This window comes from Fopius arisanus, unplaced genomic scaffold (genome assembly GCF_000806365.1).
Source record: "Fopius arisanus strain USDA-PBARC FA_bdor unplaced genomic scaffold, ASM80636v1 scaffold00119, whole genome shotgun sequence".
Classification (NCBI taxonomy): domain Eukaryota; kingdom Metazoa; phylum Arthropoda; class Insecta; order Hymenoptera; family Braconidae; genus Fopius; species Fopius arisanus.
Window position 1 is genome coordinate 6,622 of NW_011887858.1, and position 16,801 is coordinate 23,422.

General features: G+C 35.2%; 4 protein-coding genes and 1 long non-coding RNA gene across 8 annotated transcripts in view; 3 read left to right on the plus strand and 2 right to left on the minus strand.

The window, feature by feature from the left end:
* Nucleotides 1-1,178, plus strand: part of LOC105271699 (mediator of RNA polymerase II transcription subunit 30) — a 2,061-nt gene extending 883 nt beyond the window's left edge. The window contains exons 3-5 of the mRNA XM_011313415.1: nt 46-514; nt 611-867; nt 995-1,178. Coding sequence (XP_011311717.1) covers nt 46-514; nt 611-867; nt 995-1,093 — 825 coding nt within the window. The 3' untranslated portion in view covers nt 1,094-1,178. The remainder of the gene's footprint in view (nt 1-45; nt 515-610; nt 868-994) is intronic.
* Nucleotides 1,127-2,459, minus strand: LOC105271679 (uncharacterized). 3 transcript variants are annotated; one of them, XM_011313385.1, is made up of 3 exons: nt 2,381-2,459; nt 1,472-1,640; nt 1,127-1,369 (listed from the first exon to the last, which is right to left on the minus strand). In XM_011313385.1, the coding sequence occupies exons 2-3, from the start codon at nt 1,611-1,613 to the stop codon at nt 1,179-1,181; spliced, it is 333 nt and encodes a 110-aa protein (XP_011311687.1). In that variant the 5' UTR covers nt 1,614-1,640; nt 2,381-2,459; the 3' UTR covers nt 1,127-1,178. The 3 variants fall into 3 exon arrangements, with proteins under 3 accessions (XP_011311687.1, XP_011311686.1, XP_011311685.1); XM_011313384.1 differs by lacking the exon at nt 2,381-2,459 and adding an exon at nt 1,968-2,056; XM_011313383.1 differs by lacking the exon at nt 2,381-2,459 and having other exon boundaries at nt 1,472-1,756.
* On the plus strand, nt 1,985-3,657 carry LOC105271678 (uncharacterized). Its single transcript, XM_011313382.1, has 3 exons — nt 1,985-2,070; nt 2,161-2,780; nt 2,918-3,657. The coding sequence occupies exons 1-3, from the start codon at nt 1,998-2,000 to the stop codon at nt 3,389-3,391; spliced, it is 1,167 nt and encodes a 388-aa protein (XP_011311684.1). The 5' UTR covers nt 1,985-1,997; the 3' UTR covers nt 3,392-3,657.
* LOC105271676 (uncharacterized) lies at nt 3,445-5,302 on the minus strand. The gene is made up of 3 exons (XR_892668.1): nt 4,945-5,302; nt 4,572-4,866; nt 3,445-4,243 (listed from the first exon to the last, which is right to left on the minus strand). It is a non-coding gene; the product is annotated as an uncharacterized lncRNA (long non-coding RNA).
* LOC105271675 (RNA-binding protein 24-B) lies at nt 4,738-16,215 on the plus strand. 2 transcript variants are annotated; one of them, XM_011313378.1, is made up of 7 exons: nt 4,738-4,816; nt 6,324-6,963; nt 8,162-8,543; nt 8,661-8,787; nt 9,998-10,058; nt 15,124-15,414; nt 15,796-16,215. In XM_011313378.1, the coding sequence occupies exons 3-7, from the start codon at nt 8,283-8,285 to the stop codon at nt 15,956-15,958; spliced, it is 903 nt and encodes a 300-aa protein (XP_011311680.1). In that variant the 5' UTR covers nt 4,738-4,816; nt 6,324-6,963; nt 8,162-8,282; the 3' UTR covers nt 15,959-16,215. The 2 variants fall into 2 exon arrangements, with proteins under 2 accessions (XP_011311680.1, XP_011311681.1); XM_011313379.1 differs by having other exon boundaries at nt 15,124-15,392.
* Nucleotides 16,216-16,801: the final 586 nt, after the last annotated feature.

The window sequence follows — 16,801 nt, forward strand, 5'->3', positions numbered from 1 at the left end:
CAGCAGCAGCAGCAGCAGCAGCAGCAGCAGCAGCAGCAGCAGCAGCAGCAGCAGCAACAACAACAACCACAACCACAACCACAACCACAACCACAACCACAACCACAACCACAACCACAACCACAACCACAACCACAACAACAACAACAACAACAACAGCCATTACAAATTCAGCAGCAACAACACCCACAACAGCAGCAACAACAACAGCAACAACAACAACAACAGCCGCAGCAACCGCAAACAACAAGCCAGATTGGTCAGACAAATACCGGAGTAAGTCAAGTGCAGACACCGCAGACACCAGTACCATCAAATACCCAACAGCAGGGAGGACAACAGCAACCAGGACCAACGACTCAGTCTCAGTCCGGACCGCAACAGCCACAACAACCACAGAATAAAGAATTCAATACAGTCAGTTTATGCAAATATGGACAAGAAACTGTTCAAGATATTGTTAGTAGGGCGTTGGAAGTTTTTCAAACTCTGAAATTGCTTCAGGCACCAATTGGTAGGTCCTTTTTCATCTTTACTCTTTTTTTTGTTTGCAAAAAATTTAATTCCTAGGCAATAATGAATTGTATTGTATTGTAATTCGTTTGTTCAGCGACATCCCAAGGTTCCACCGCTGCCACAGATAAAAAACTGAAAGTTCAGGACCAATTGAGAATGATTAGACTGTTATTTCGCAGATTGAAATTGATTTATGAGAAGTGCAACGAAAATTGTCAACTTCAGGGAATGGAATATACTCATATCGAGAGTTTAATACCTTTGAAAGAAGAGTGGGATATGAAATCTGAGGAAAAGAAGACCTCTGAAGCCTACAGATTAACCTGTATGGAGAGTAAAGATGCAATGGAGGTGAAATATATTTTTAAAAATTCATTCTTAGATAAAATAGAAACTGGAATTTTTCATTTTCCCATTAGTATGCCATTGATTTCTTAATGCACTGATATTTAATTCATTTCATTTTTTAAATTTACAGCAGGTGATTGCTAAGAATCGTCATTTGAAAGATATAATCGATAATTTAAGACGAATTATATCTGAAATAAATACAATGCTGAACATGCGAAGATCCTAATGAACAATTATCTATAAATATATTTATTATTCGAAAAAAAATATACATGATTTTGTATTAAACAATTGAATGGAATTTTGTAAAATTATCGGTTTATATTATTGATATTGTCTACTTCAATACTAATAATGTCTGATGAACGAATAATTGCTCCAGGAATTTGTCCAAGGGGTGTTTGCAAATTTTGTAGGTATATGTCTAGGCAATCCACGTCGCAACCGCGAAATTCTCCCGAAACTTTTGAATTCTCGTATAGATTAAAAGTCACATTTTCACCTGAATAAAAACAAGTCAATGATAGTTTTCCAATTAGATGTGAAAAAAGTTATCAGCATCAAATAGAAAAGGATTTGAGGTTTAAGAACTATTGTGGCTTACCCACGATTCCGGTGACAAATCGAAGAAATCTTTCTCTCAAAAATACTCTGGCTTCCTTCACTTGGGGATTTACAAATTTCGGGGATTGATTATGTAAAGGCTCATGAGATTCACTCCCTGTCATATTAACCTCTTCCCTCATTTTTTTAAGCCAGTATAAGTGTATTTCCTGAAATTTTATATTCTTTACAATGATGATTATCAAGTGCAGAGCGACCAAACAGTCAAAGATACTCATGCGTGTAATCATATGCTTCTGGAGAAAATTAGGGAGAAAAAAATACAAGCCACCTAAAACATATAGTATAACGCATATGTACACGATGGCGCTGCTCCAAACTTTCAACCGGATTTATAAACAACCTAATAACCCACTCATGGAACCAGCGAAACTATTCTTCTATCAGAAAAACAGACTTTCATCTGGAAATTGCATGTGGGTGGATATGAATAATAAAAAAGACCCGCATAACGTAACAATGAAGATTATTCGCACCTTCAAAAAAGTCCTCAGTTCTATGTTCACATGCAGAGACTGACAATGTCGAAGCTAGTAGCGGCAATTTTAATTTTTCTACTCATCAATAATCATCCCAATGGTAATTATAAATCTATGTAATTCAATATCCTCATTCAAAAATTCTTCATTACGTTGTGCACTTGGTCCTGAATATATCTCATTTATACAGATGCTGAAGGCAGAGATGTTGAAGACCCATTGCGACAACAAAACAAAACCAATCAACCATCGTTATATAAAATACCAGAAACAATGGTTTTACTTAAAAATAAAACTTATGTGAACGTGACAAGAAAACCCCGATTCTTATCGGGTTTATCTTTCCTGACTGGTTTAGGACTGGGTAGTATTGCTGGGGCAGCCGCACTCAACGATCCCGCTTTACTTACCGTTGCCAACTATAATATCATCCCCAGATTATCAACAAGCACAACAACAACAACAACAACAACAATGGCTACACCTCCAACGAATTTAGATTTAAATATCAATTCGTCTGATTTTTTTCCACTGGCAAGAGTCCCCGAAGCCAATATTCACAGCTCTAACTATCCGTATGTTCTCGCGTTGTCCACCAATGTCCTTGTAAATAAAACTCTGAGATCTGTGCACCAAGCACTCCAAGAGCTTCAGGCCCAGTTCGAACGTAAGCAGATAGTGGATGATGTGGACGATGTTGAGAATGAGGAACCAAACAATCTGAGCATGTATAGGAACAAGGATGATTATGTGGTGGTAAATTGTACGACACTGAGAGATATCGTCAGAGCATCCATCGCTGAGCAAACTGTAAGCAACTAAATTGAAAATTTTTCATAGCTACTCCATTAATACTCCATTAATATCTAAATTAGAAAATTAACCGTAACTTATTGAATAAAATTTGAAAACATAAAATAATAAAATAATGTTCAAAACATTCATAGGCAAAGGACAACCAAAATTTTTTTAAGCAAGCTAAACCAGTAGTACCAAGTAATACACCAACTGAGCCCCCCCAGACAGATGAAACTACTGTGCAATATTCGACAACCCCTGCAACTGATACAACGACGACAATGGTGACCACAACCCCATCAAACCTTCCGTTAATTCAGCCACAATTTGATGGATACTACTATGGCAGTCAGTCCTCTAACATCTCCGGGGTTGACATAACGTCAGAAATCTATGCTCCTCCAGCTCAACAAATCTACTCCCTTTATCCTCCGGTCTTTGGATCTATTTCATTTTATCCAGATCATCGTCCTGATCATTATGAAACTTATCATGGTGCTAGTAGTGGATTCAATGGGATCAGCGAATCCTATCCTCATTACGAAAATTATGGTAGAAGTAGGAAATTTCCGTCAGCAAGAGAGAGTAAAGATTCCAAGGGTTTTATCCTTACAAAAATATAAGTCCATACGGTTGTATTTTCATTTTTTCAATTTATCAATATTTCAATATAATCCCTTCAAGTTTAGTTCTTTCCCAAACAAATGTACAATTATATTATTAACAATACCAAAGAGGAGAAAAAAAATAGTACTAAGAGTTAAAAAATTGACAAAGAATTGAGATGGATTGCATGTACACCTTAATATTACTTATTGAATTATCATTTCTATATTTTTTCGGAATTATCCATTATAGAATCATATACGTCTATTTTATAGACTTACATTTCGGAATAAATAGATTTTAAAAAACCATCATATCTGCAGTATAATTATTGAAAAAAAAAACTCAAATTCAATCAAAAAAAAAAAACTTAAATACGCCCTATTTTACTTCTCTTATCAGCAATCATTCAATAATGGAGTTTCAACAACGAATGTATATTGTACAAGTGTGGTATTTGCACAATTGCTCGATGGTCTGCGCGATGTGTCAAGTGTTTCGAAATTTTGTCCAATATAATGGATGGAATTTTTATTATTCTAGAAGAATAGTTGAATGCAGATGTAAAAACAATGATTTTACACTATTGTGAAAACAGCAACAAAGAATGGATAATTAAATATTATTTAGTGGAATGGGCGAATAGATTATGTGATATTGACAAAATATCTGCCAACATGCAAAATAGTTGAGTAATTCTGTCAGTTAGTGTGCCAATGAGAAACGTTGTTAATTCCATGGAGAAGTACACTTTATTTTCGGACCACATTGGGGGGAACCTGGGGCTCATCTATTTACAGAATACTGTCTCTAACGTCACTGGACGAAACAGCGACGAGATTCATACTCCATTTTAGCTCTCCTCAATACTAGACAAATAATTCATATATTTTCTATTCTATTGTAAATATTCATCCACCGAGAACATTTTTCCTTTGACGAAAAAAAATGTTTTTCTTTTCTCGTTATTCGTGTTCGATCGTCAAGCATTTTTTCATTATACACTATGTAAATCGCTATGTCTATGGAAGAAAAATTACCTTGTAGGAAAATTTCACGTTGTCAAGAGAAAAAAAAAAAAAACAAACGAAATAACTATAGCCAAAAATTGAAGTTGAATGCCCTCATACTTCCGGCCCTTCAATTTGAACTTGTTCATTTTTTCATCTTATACCAACAGATACTCAAAACCGTTACCTCTTCATCACTGGAATTTTCACGCCCTGTCTTCCTCTTTTGCTCTTTCTTATTTTGTTCCACAGATGTGTTTTTTTCTGCTTTAGCTATGCGCCTGTCTTGCTTCGATGTAACCCGAAACTCAATGGGCCCCCGGACGCTCACCTTCTAGGACACTTCAGTAACGGGGGGATATTTCCTGTGGTGTTTTGGAGAGCACGAGCCGGATGGAATGGAAACCACAAATTCAAAAGAAACATCGGACGGTATTACATTTTTTTTTCTCTACATTGGCCGTGTCATCTTTCGCAATTCCCTACATGTAAAACAATAGGAAAAATATTTTTATTGAGATTGCCAGGACATGGAAGCAGACAACTTGTTTTCAAATTACCAAATGTATTGTCCTCCTGTCCACAGTGAAGATCGTGAGGAATCTCGCCGCTTCTATAACGTAACCATTGAGAAAACTATGTATGCTTTTAGCAAATTTTAATTGGAATCGATTTTACGTCATCATTGTCAATAATAATGGTAAATAATTAACATAGTAACAATAATTAGCCGAGTGGAGTAAGGAAAGAGATGGAAAATTTTAAAGTGCCACACGTGGTATACAATGGGCAGCCCCTACTGGCATATTAGAGGGATATGAAAAGAGAAAGAGGAGCGCATGTGCATCGGCCGAGTGTATAGGGGTAAAACGCATGGTTCTGTCGTTGGAATGGCTGGAGAGAAAGAGAAAAGGGAGAGATGAGGGAGAAAAAAAGAGGAGGAGAGTTGGTATCCGTATATAGGTACATAGTATGGCTGGAGACAGCTGTGAGGCAGCTGGCAGCGCGTGCCACAAACCTATGGGGTCTCCAAGCGACTCTTCTCTCTACCCGAGCACACTGTCGGGGGGTAGCTCCGAAAATTACTCTATGACAATTTCCTTACGAAAATGTCATATAACTTCTCGTTATTCACTTTTTTCACTTATCACCTAATTCTTTTCTCTTCATGAGTTTTTTATTTTGTCTGTGAAAAATAGTGAATAACTGCGGCAATTTAATAAATTTTAGCGAGTCGTTTTTTTTTCCCCCATTAAAAATGATTTATGGGACTACGAAAATTGGGAAGCTAGATTAAGACGATGTTAAACTGAATAATCAAACATAAGGTTGAATTTTCTTTTTTCGCTTTGTTGAACAGCTGCCATCGGATATATGTCCGAAACCCCCGAAACGATAATTCTAACAGCTGATGTTCCTGCATGCCGAGCATATCAAGAAAGAGCATTGACTACTGCACATGAGTGCATATATTATTAAGATGAAAAGATGGAAATGCCTTGCTGTAATCAAGTACCTATATTCAACATGTAGCATGTTGACATGATTGTAACATGATAAGATTTTAAGCGGTGTGATTTGTGAATATCAGCTGACAGATTTTTGAAGGGTAGATTTGGCTGGGCACGTTTGTATAGTACAGAACGAGTGTTACCATTTGGCAAGAATAGAAATGAGAAACCAGAGACGGGGCCAGTAGGAGGTAGTTTATAGATTGTACATCGTGATGTGAGTGTAAAATACAATCAATATAAATTTGGCTTTGAAATTATTCGCTGAGGATATTGAATTATATCGCCGAGGATATTGAAATTATTGTTTATACATGCAAAAGAATGGACAATGTATGAAAACTTACGGTCTTCTGTTCAAATAATAATTTTTATACAGATAAATCATGAAAGATACTGCTAATAAATTGATTAACAATGTTTTAAAGGTGCGAACGAGATGTAATTCTGGCTGGAACCTGGTTACCTGAGTTGGTTGGAGGTGAGAGAGCAGGAATAATATTCAATAAAAGTCTCTGACTGAAAAGAGAGAGAGAAAAAAAAACAATCGAATGAAAGAGGGTAGACTCAGCAATGGACTATATAGAGGGGTAAAAATGCACCGTGGGGTGGGAGTGAAAAGACTTCTGGATGGTAGCCAATGAGAATCACCGCCCCAGGAGGCACTGGCGAACCAAGCGATCTCCACTCTGCAGCTGCGACTTTTCAACGGCATTCGCACGTGGAACTTTATCCGTGACGGTTGTCTCTTATTAACGCGCGCTCTTCTACCCAATAAATCCTCCATTTACCGCAACAAAGATCATACATTCTATTCCACTAATTTAATATTATTTATTGAGATTCAATTAAATAAGTGTGAATAACAAGAGACATTATTTCAACGAATCAGGAGTGTGAGACGCAACGTCTTCGTTTCAAGCTATACTTATTCTAACAATAAAACGAAGACAAGTTAAAAATAAAAAGAAAGGTGATTTCTGGGATTTTATTCACCAATAGTTGGATTTTACGTGCTATTATTTTTGTACCAAGTACAAATTGTCGGATTGAAAGGTGTAAATTTTGGTGAGTATTGTTTTTCAAACTAATATATATATCTAATGACAATTTTATGGATAAAATTATTTTCACACTGCTAAGATAATGCAGATACATGAATAACTTTTCAAATTTATCAATAAATTTTTAATCTTCTAATCAATAAGTTTTATTGATAATGAATGAAATAATGATGAATTAATATATCGATTGGTTGTAGTACGTAATAGGGATATTCTTTCGTATGAAACATTCCCCTACTCCCAAGGACCAGTCATTTCGGGTCTTTGTTCAGTAGGTCGGTTTGAGCCTCGATGTGCTCTACCTGAAACTTGACAAGAACTACGCGACTCCTGTAGTAGGTAATATCCCCTCTGTACACGATGTTCGTTTCCATAATAATAACAACAACAACAACAACAATACTAATACTAATGCTAATAATAATAATAATAATGGTAATAATAATAATGTTGGTGCGTTTGTGCACCGGTTAATGCAACGGCATAGGGAAACACTCCAGCTGCCGCCATACATTTTCCCTTTCTGTTATGGGCCCCTAAAACTTGGTTGGACCCCTCCACCCCAAATGTCACGCCGGGGGTAAAGAGGGATATATGAAGAATAAAGATAAATTCCCCCTTCCTAATACATCGACATAGCCGTTTTTTTTTAACTGATGGCCAGGTCATTGGAAAATAGCTTCCATAAGTTTTCATACATTTATTTTCCGTGTTTACATGTCGTAATTGTCAACAATACGTCAACAATACATACTTGGAATGCATTTATCGAAAGGATGTATCACGTGTATATTAAAAAATAAAAATTAGACGACATATGGATAAACTTCTGAACAATAAATTTGACAGTTGAAAAATATATTCACTCGCTTGTGTTCCCCTTATTTCTCTAATGCATAACTGGTTGAAGCAGGTTGGCTCGATTGAGAGCGGGAAAAACCGCGCCCGGCTATGTTCAAACACCTGGCAGTCTTGATACCAACGGTTGTCCTTTAAAACACAATATTCGCATCTGTATTAGAATTATTCAAGAAATATAAACCCTTCAAGAAATACAAACCCTTCCCTATTTATACCCCTCTCCATGAAAAAACATCAAGCAATTCCGTACTAGTAATATATCAAAGGTTATTTATTTGTTGTTTTTATGCTTAAATATCAGTAATTTACTAATAATTTGGCTTATTTTATTTAACTTTTAGACAAATGCTTCGACAGAGTCGGTGATAAATTGAACCGGTGATAAGACTGAATAGTGACTAGGAAGTCTGCAAAAAATATCGGAAGTATCCATTGATTCGATTATTATTGAGTTGAGAAAAAATGCTAATGCCAGGTGCCACGGGACTTAGCGCTGTTGGTGCTGGGCCCACTGGTCCAGAGGAGTTGGTGACGAGTCTTGGTGCACTTGCTGGGGTGACACCGCAACAGAAGGATACCACCTGGACAAAGCTATTTGTTGGTGGATTACCATATCACACCACAGATAAGAGTTTAAGAGAGCATTTCAATGTATGTGGTGACATTGAAGAGGCTGTTGTCATAACTGACAGACAAACTGGCAAAAGTAGAGGATATGGATTTGTAAGTCTAGAGCATTTAATCTTCAACCTTTTATGCAGCACATAAAAATTCATCCTCATACTTTTTATTTATTGCTCATTTTTTTAAAAATAATTCTTCATATTTTCAATCTTGTAGGTAATTATGGGAGACAGGCCAGCAGCTGAGCGAGCATGCAAGGACCCAAATCCAATAATAGATGGAAGAAAAGCAAATGTAAATCTGGCAATATTAGGAGCGAAACCTAGAGGCAATCTTCAAACCAGTGAGTTAACATTTATGGTCATTTATACGTTAAAATTTCTTTTTATTGTTATTCTGTTGAGGAATAACATTGGAAAAATATTATATACATTCCTCACCTTCGGTATTTACTATTCTCACGACCAGAAACATTTACAATTATCAGCTATTTGTAACTATCAGTGCAATAACCACACTGACAACAGTGCTGAAAAGGTGACGAAATACTCATGAAAATTTTCAAACTCGAATATCCATTAATAATTTCAACCACCATCAGTGGCTACTGATGTAGCTGTAGTTACATACATAAGGACGGTAGGATCGATTCTTATTTATGAATTATTTATCTCTCAGATTAGAATTGTAAGGATCTCCTCTGATTAAATTGAACGTTTCTAGGCCATATACAATATTGAAGAAAGTATTTTTTTTGGTTCATATAATCATAAGAAATGTTGGAAAAAAAAATATTCACCTGTAATCGACTGTTATCGCTGTAATCAGCTTGGTTTGTTTGTTTGTTTGTTTTTTTTTTTTTTTTGCAAAACTTCGCAAAATTCCCTGATACTTCGTATTGTCACATAGCTATTTTGAATGATTGAATTTTAGAATCTCGGATTCATCTCGAACTCACTAAACAGACCATACAGGGTGTAATGACGCATCTTAAAAGAGCCGCCTGAGACAAAATTCGTATCATTCCCGAATGCATTTGTAAATAGACGGGATCGGTGCCAAAATATTTTCAATGTTGAATGGCCTTCCAAGTCTAAAATAATTACTATTAGAAATTTGTAGACGTTGAATTATTTATTCTCTCATTATAGAATATTAATTATGATTGTTAGTGAATACAGGCCAGAGTGGTGGCTATTGCTTACGGCAAACAAAAAGAAAAAAGTTATGAGGAAAAAATAAATTTCCCACATGCAAAAATATAAGAGCACTGAATGATGGATATAAATGGGAGTATTTTCGTAGGGATTGTAAATAATTTTTCATAGTCATGGACAAATCAATAAATTTTATCGATACATGGGATCAAAGTTGACTCATATCCAACAATCATCAATACGTACAAAACGGACAACATTTAATGATTTTCACGTAAACAAATTCAGGTTTCCATGAAAATGTGTATTTTTAGGTGAATGGTGAAGCCTGCGCTTTGAGGATAAAAAATAAAATTCCTTCTTTTTCTCCACTAATTGACGATTTTTCAATTTCAGCTTTCCCGTTTGCGGCTGGAATTAGAGCTGGATACCCGACAGTTCTCCCCGGCCAGTATGGGTAAGTGAGGCCTTTTTTCTCAAAGAATAATCAATCCATTGTTTGTTATTCAAAGTTTAAAACCTCGTGATAGGAATTTATAGTTAGGTGAAATAAACGAAATTACTCATCTTGCGTTTCATATTGTTATCAAAGAAATTTTTTCAATGGGAATGGGCGTTTCCAAAGTCATTCGATTCAATTGATTTTTTAATATAGACTAATTTTTCATTTATTTAGCGTAATTAATTTTATGTCACATGACTTTATCAATCGAAACTCTGCTGGAATAAAACGCTCGGCATTTTGGAAAAAGTGGGTTACATCGGCACATGAGCAAATAAAAAAAAAATAAATAAATAAACTATATTCACTGAGGCAAGTCGCAAAATTAACGGATAGAAAAATGTGTTTACAACAAATTAAAAATAATATTTCAGCAACGCGGTGATCTCGCGAGAAGGCACATCGAGGAATGAGAGGGAATGGGGTTGATGGAGAAGGAAGGAGAAAAAAGTGCAAAATATTGAGAACGGAAAAAGACAAAATGAGACTGAAAAATATACCTATAATTGAACGAAATATGAGGGGAATAGGGAGGGATCCTCGAGAAACCCGAAAATTCATGAGTACAAATTCAAACATTATTGAGTTTTTTTTAAAATAATACACGTAATTTTTTTTTCTCTGAATTTTCTTTGCGCAAATGATCGAATTTTGTTGGGGTGTGATTTTTTAATTCTACGTTTTTGGTCTTTGAATTTAATTACCTGAGGATTGGTTGAATTTGTTGAGAGATTTTTTGACATTTGTTTGTTGACCGATTTTTTTTTCTCTCTGGGTTTTCAAATTTTGGTTTTCATTTTATTCCGATTGTTGGGTCTCTACTATTCACACTATTTTTTTTTTTTTTTTTTTTCGTAATTGTTAGAGTAGTGGCAATAATTTCATTAATCAATATAGTTTACGTGAGAAATAATCGATTAATGGTTTTCATCACCTGTCACTTTCTTTCAACATGCCTTGTTTTTTTTTTTTTTTATTAAAATATATCTGTTTCGTGTTTATTGTTTCTTTCAATATTTTTTTCCATATTTTGAGGAATATTAATCATTTTCTCAAAAATCGGTATTATTTATGTTAACTATCGATTGTTTTCTATTATACCTAACTATTGTTTGTTTTTTGATGAATATTATATAATTGAATAGAATACGCTTAGAATCGATTGTCCAACGAATACATTAAGCGACAACAAACACCGTAGAAATGATATGCTCCAAATAACAGAATATTTAGTTGAGCATCCTTCGTCCGGTATTATTCCATTGAAATGAAAAAACAAAATTAATAAATAACAGAACGGTTAAGCTTAGGCTTCGTTTAATATAGGTAAATTGTTGAACCCGTAGGGTTTCAAAAAGTCAATCTATAGGAACTCTCTGTTTCTCTCTCACTCTTTCTTAATCTTCAACTAACAATTAAATAAAACACATGAGAAATGAGCTAGGATATTTTTTTCAATTACGAAAATTCATAAAGTAAAATATTTAAAAATAACTCTCTTGCGTGTGTGGTGAGAGCTTACACTACACGTTTGGTGTCGCTACTATATGGTGTGATTGTGTTGTTGTGTATTTTTATTGTGGTTTTTCTTCACTATTTTGCCGTATAATTTTTTTTTTGGTTTTGTTTATCATTGTTTATCATATTTTTGGGTGCTGTACGTGGATTTGAGAAAACGAACAATGTTTTATTCATTATTATTTTTTTAAATTAATTATTTAACCACCTCGGCAGGCGTCCCGCTAAATCTCAATCAATGAACAATGAAAAAGAGTTTATAATCATAAGATGCAGTTCGAGGCGACATTTTTTCTTTTTATATAGAAGACCAATTTTATTCAATATTCTGTAGTTCCCGTATAGTATATGCGAAGAAATATAAAAATTGATCTGTTTGTCACAATTCACTGTGACAGTCAACAGATGAATAATGACCGGACACTTTGCGTAATTACAAAATGTATAAATGCACAAATTCAAAAGAGAATAGAGGAATTGAGCACAATACAATTCTACAGAGAGCGGAAATTCCATCCATTAAATGATTACGTTAAGTGAATAGAAGAACTTTTCCAAGTTGGAATGGATTTTGCCTTCTTCAAATGATAAAGTTTAATGAATGATTGTTTAGTGACGATAATTCAATTCTTCAGAAAGCCTTTAATAGAAATAGCAGGAAAGCCAAAAGGTCGGTGGATACAGTGTCGCAACTCACAAGTTCCTGGTAGATAACGATGCGTGGAAGAGTCACACTAGTTGCCATGTTGATTTCTCCCTAAACTTCTGGCATTGCTCCAGTCTTTATTTAGATCCACCTGTCGTACCATGTCGCCAGTTGACGCGAGCAGACCAAAATGAATAATAAAATCCGAGACGAACAAGAGATTTTTCTTTTTGACACCCACACGTGCACCAATAGATTATGCCTTTTTTTAGGCGTACTTCTGTCATGGACATGTGCGCGATGCCCGCACTTTTCGTTATATCTTCACCTTTTTTATCTTCTATCTTCAAAATAAACTATTTTTCAGCATTTTTACAGTCTACGTTGACTCGACTAACTATACAGTAATGTTGAAATTCTATTTTCAACGTCGACTGTTGTGTTCTAAAATTCTCACCTGTCTACTCTCATCAGATTCAAGTTACACAGAGATTAGATTAAACTGTTGGATTTAGAAATTAAAGTGTATAAATGAGTTTTTCTTATTACACGATCAATTGGTCCAGCTGGAGAAAAATTTTCATTGCCAAGTGACATTGTAAGTTGTAGTGTAGATGTTGTTATTATTATTATTATTATTATTATTACTACTATTATTATTATTATCATCATTATTAATAGAATTTTCTGGCGAGTTAATGTAGTGAGGCACTCATTATCAATTATTAAAAATTCAAGTGAAATTGAATTGGTAAGTGTAAGTGTCAATTTACCACGCCCAGGATTATTTGATTGGTGGAAAATCGCGCTCACGGATTGGCGAATGGCCCCATTGGATTGTGTATAGCCTCGGCGCCGGCGCCGATGCCGATGCCGATGCCTACAATCTTACTGTACAACCCCAAATTCAACCCCATCTCCATCCCCCGAAAATTCCTCGCCCACTCCTCAGAACTCCAATGAGGTTTTGGATAAAAAATATAATGTTCAATTTGTAAAATATGGGTGAAATAGGGATTGAGCGGTGAAATAGAGAAGGAAAAGGAGTGATTGAGCATACAGATGATAATCAACTGTGGGCCACTTTGTGTCGGAAGTTGGGGGGTGGTTAGTAGTTTCCGTCACGGAAGTACTTGGACTGCACCGAATAGCCCGCGTGGTTGGACTTCGTGACCGCACCGTAAAATGATTGATATTACTGGCGTTTTCCTTTATTGATGTGTACGTGAGGTTCATCACACCTTATTCACTAACTTTATGCAAATCAGTTGATTTGAACAATTTGTCATTCATTACACGTTATTTTGAGTCCTTGGGAATGAATATCGTTATTTATAATTTCTTATTCAATTACCAAATTTCAAAAACCTAACTATAAGCTATAAGGTACACTGTCATTATTTTATTCCACTTTTTTTTTCAACAGACAATTTTAACATTTTAACAAGTTATTTTCAAGCATTATAAAATATTTTATAATAGGGGAAAAATTTTTGTATATTCATATGTATATTCCATATCGATAAAGTTGTTTTTCTTTTGGAGCATAATTGAAAACAGCTAAAAGTTGAAAATAGATAAAAATTTACTATATATCCATACAGATATGGGGGAGGGGCGTTTGCAAGTTGCCGTTGGTCACTGAATGTAATGGTTTGTTGGTGGATGGGTGGGTGGGTTAGGGTTGAAAGCAGGTGGGCACAATGAGCTCCAAATGACACCGACACGCGAATGTCTCCATCCATAATGCACTAGTGCTGACTCTTCTGGAGATAGTTTCACTAGATAACTTCTGTAGTAACGCCTCCCCCTCCTACCCTACTCTCCTCAACCACCAACACGAACGTTTAAGTTCTTTCCCATGGAAATGTAAAAAATTCATTTCTTAAATATTGCCATTGAAAAAAAAGACATGTTTTGTCTCAAATTATTTCACTCATTGCTAACAATTAAAGTCTCTCTCTTTTCTACTAATAATTAATTATGAAAATTACTTGCGAATGTTAGTTGATGAACTTGTTGAGGAACGAAAGATAATTGTGCCAGGAATGGAGAAATAGTAATGAGGTGATTATTTTCATTGGAATGGAACTCTGGGAATTTACGATTTAGCAGATAAAAAAACTAGTATCGTAGTAGATGGTGGTGGGGGATGAGCTAGTTCAGCTGTCATATGAGTTCGAGGCCACAGGACAACGGAAATATTGATTCTTCCTGGTAGACTGGACAGTGCTCGTTATCGATCCTTTTTTGTATAAAAAAGTCCACTACTGCATAGGATGTCAGAATAATATGTGGTCAATATTTTTTATTTCAACATTAGCAATTACGTAGATTTTATTCGGTAATTTTTGCTTACCATTTTCTTGAAATTATATCACCTTACCAACTAATTTTTATTTTAAAATAAAATGTTACATATGATGTTCTAAATTATTTTTAAGTGATATTAATTATTAAGGGAAATCTATTGAAAAATTCATTCTTCAGCATCTGGTCGCCTCGGACTCGTAAATCTTCCAGTATGCATATAATAGCATCCAATTCATAAATGAAGAGCTAAATAAAAATGTTGAACCGTATCGTTATAGAGAGAGAGAGAGAGAAAATGAGAGCCCGCAAAACGCAGTAGAAAATGATATTGAAATCCAAAATTATACATACACCTTAAACAAATGAATAATAAAACTGCCTTGGCGCCTTTTTGTCGCATTGGGCATTGATAAGTGTTGAATTTACGTAGATTTTTTTCTTTATTCTAATGAATTTATGACTAAGAAACAATAAACAATAGAGAAACTGGGTACAATGGAAACGGAGAAGCGCGAAATTTTAATGAATGACTTTTAATTTTAGAGTTCCACCTGGTTACATGTATCAATCACCGTACTTAACAGCAGCAGCAGCAGCAGCCGCAGCAGCAGCACCAGGGGGACTTGTGCAATTACCAACGACGCAATTGAGTCATGCAGCAGCAGTTGCGGCGGCCTCGCAATTCTACGAATACCAAAATGCAGCAGCGGCAGCGGCAGCAGCAGCTGCTGCAGCAGCTACCTATCCGGGTACGTCATCCTACAACTTCGCCGAGGCGGCCGCCTATCCGTACCCCAGCGCTGCCGCCGCCGGTACGTCTTTAAAACAGCGCAAGTAGGGAATTTAGACACGCGATTGAAACATTCCAAAACTAACTTACTTATACAATTTTATTATGCTTACATAATTAATCAACGCTTTATTTATCATCAGTCACCTACATCAACGACAACAGCAACCATCCCTTTCATTCATCTTTCATTTTCTATAACATCACTAACTAAACTAATTACTTTCACAAGGAAAATGAGAGATTTTATTTAAATATATTGGAATAAGAAAAATAAAGATGATTATCGGGCTGAATAATAATGGGAGTGAATGGTTCTTATTTACCTATTTAAATTTTTCAACCGAAATACTTCCAAGACAATGAACTCAAAAATATAATACACATTCAAAAATATTGTATATATGTTTATACACATGTTTCAGCGAACGCAGCAGCCGCCAGTTACGTAACACCGTATACATACGCCACCCTACCAGGTGCTGGAGCATTACAGGGTGCAACAACGACGGGTGGTGCATTCCCGGGTCTACCTTACCAAACAACACCCCAGGAAACGAGACTTCAATAGAACTTTCTCGTATCTAAATAAAGTAAGATATCCTTTAACATGAAACCTAGAAACGAAGAAATATTTAACTTGACGTATCCTGCCCTGAATGAAGAAACGATTAAGTTGAATTAAAATTGAGGAACGATAGAAATTTTTCTACATATGCGTTCATTTCGAAAGACTTATTGTCTCATAGAAAGGTGAAAACCCCCCTTGTCATTGACTTGAACTTCTATCTTCCTTACTCTTCCCTCAGAAGCCAAAAAAAAAAAAAAAAAAAAAACAAAAAAAATCTATAAAGAACAACTTATGAATAAACATCAAGCGAATTTTCTTTTATTTCAATGGTCAGTCCTTATAATGAATTAACCAATTCCCTCCAAAGGATTTTAACATCTTCTCATTATTGGAAAAATAATTATTCATGTCGAGGATATACCAGGGATTGCCTGAGCATATACTCAATCGCTCGATAGTCTAACCAAATTTAAGGAATGACCAGAAGGAAAATTCGTAAAAAAATTTAGAGAAAAACAAAAAATCTACATCTTAGTTCATAGTTGCATGTAGCTGTAGATAGCTTATCTTATTTTTTAATTTAATTGAACTATATAACGAAGAATGATGGGATCGTTAACCAATCATCGATGATATATCAAAATCCAATGTTCAATTATTCAGTCATTAAATCCACTTAATCGGATAATGTGGCCTTACAGATGTGTCTGTTGTGTCTTGCTACTCAAGCCTTATAAAAAATCATTTAAATAATGGAAATATGAAAGAAAAAAAAACGAAAAACAACGACAGACTGTGAAAAATCCTCAATATTTATTTTCTATAACTTGTCACTGTTGAGTGGTCTTTCAAGACCAAAA

Coding starts and splice junctions, on each gene's coding strand:
- LOC105271679 (XM_011313383.1), bottom strand. CDS start 1,721: ATGATTACACGCATGAGTATCTTTGACTGTTTGGTCGCTCTGCACTTG. Junction 1,370..1,471: donor ATTTGTCACCGGAATCGTGG/GTAAGCCACAAT, acceptor GTTTTTATTCAG/GTGAAAATGTGACTTTTAAT.
- LOC105271678 (XM_011313382.1), top strand. CDS start 1,998: ATGCAGAGACTGACAATGTCGAAGCTAGTAGCGGCAATTTTAATTTTT. Junction 2,071..2,160: donor CATCAATAATCATCCCAATG/GTAATTATAAAT, acceptor TCATTTATACAG/ATGCTGAAGGCAGAGATGTT. Junction 2,781..2,917: donor CATCCATCGCTGAGCAAACT/GTAAGCAACTAA, acceptor AAACATTCATAG/GCAAAGGACAACCAAAATTT.
- LOC105271675 (XM_011313378.1), top strand. CDS start 8,283: ATGCTAATGCCAGGTGCCACGGGACTTAGCGCTGTTGGTGCTGGGCCC. Junction 8,544..8,660: donor AAAGTAGAGGATATGGATTT/GTAAGTCTAGAG, acceptor TCAATCTTGTAG/GTAATTATGGGAGACAGGCC. Junction 15,415..15,795: donor ACGTCTTTAAAACAGCGCAA/GTAGGGAATTTA, acceptor CACATGTTTCAG/CGAACGCAGCAGCCGCCAGT.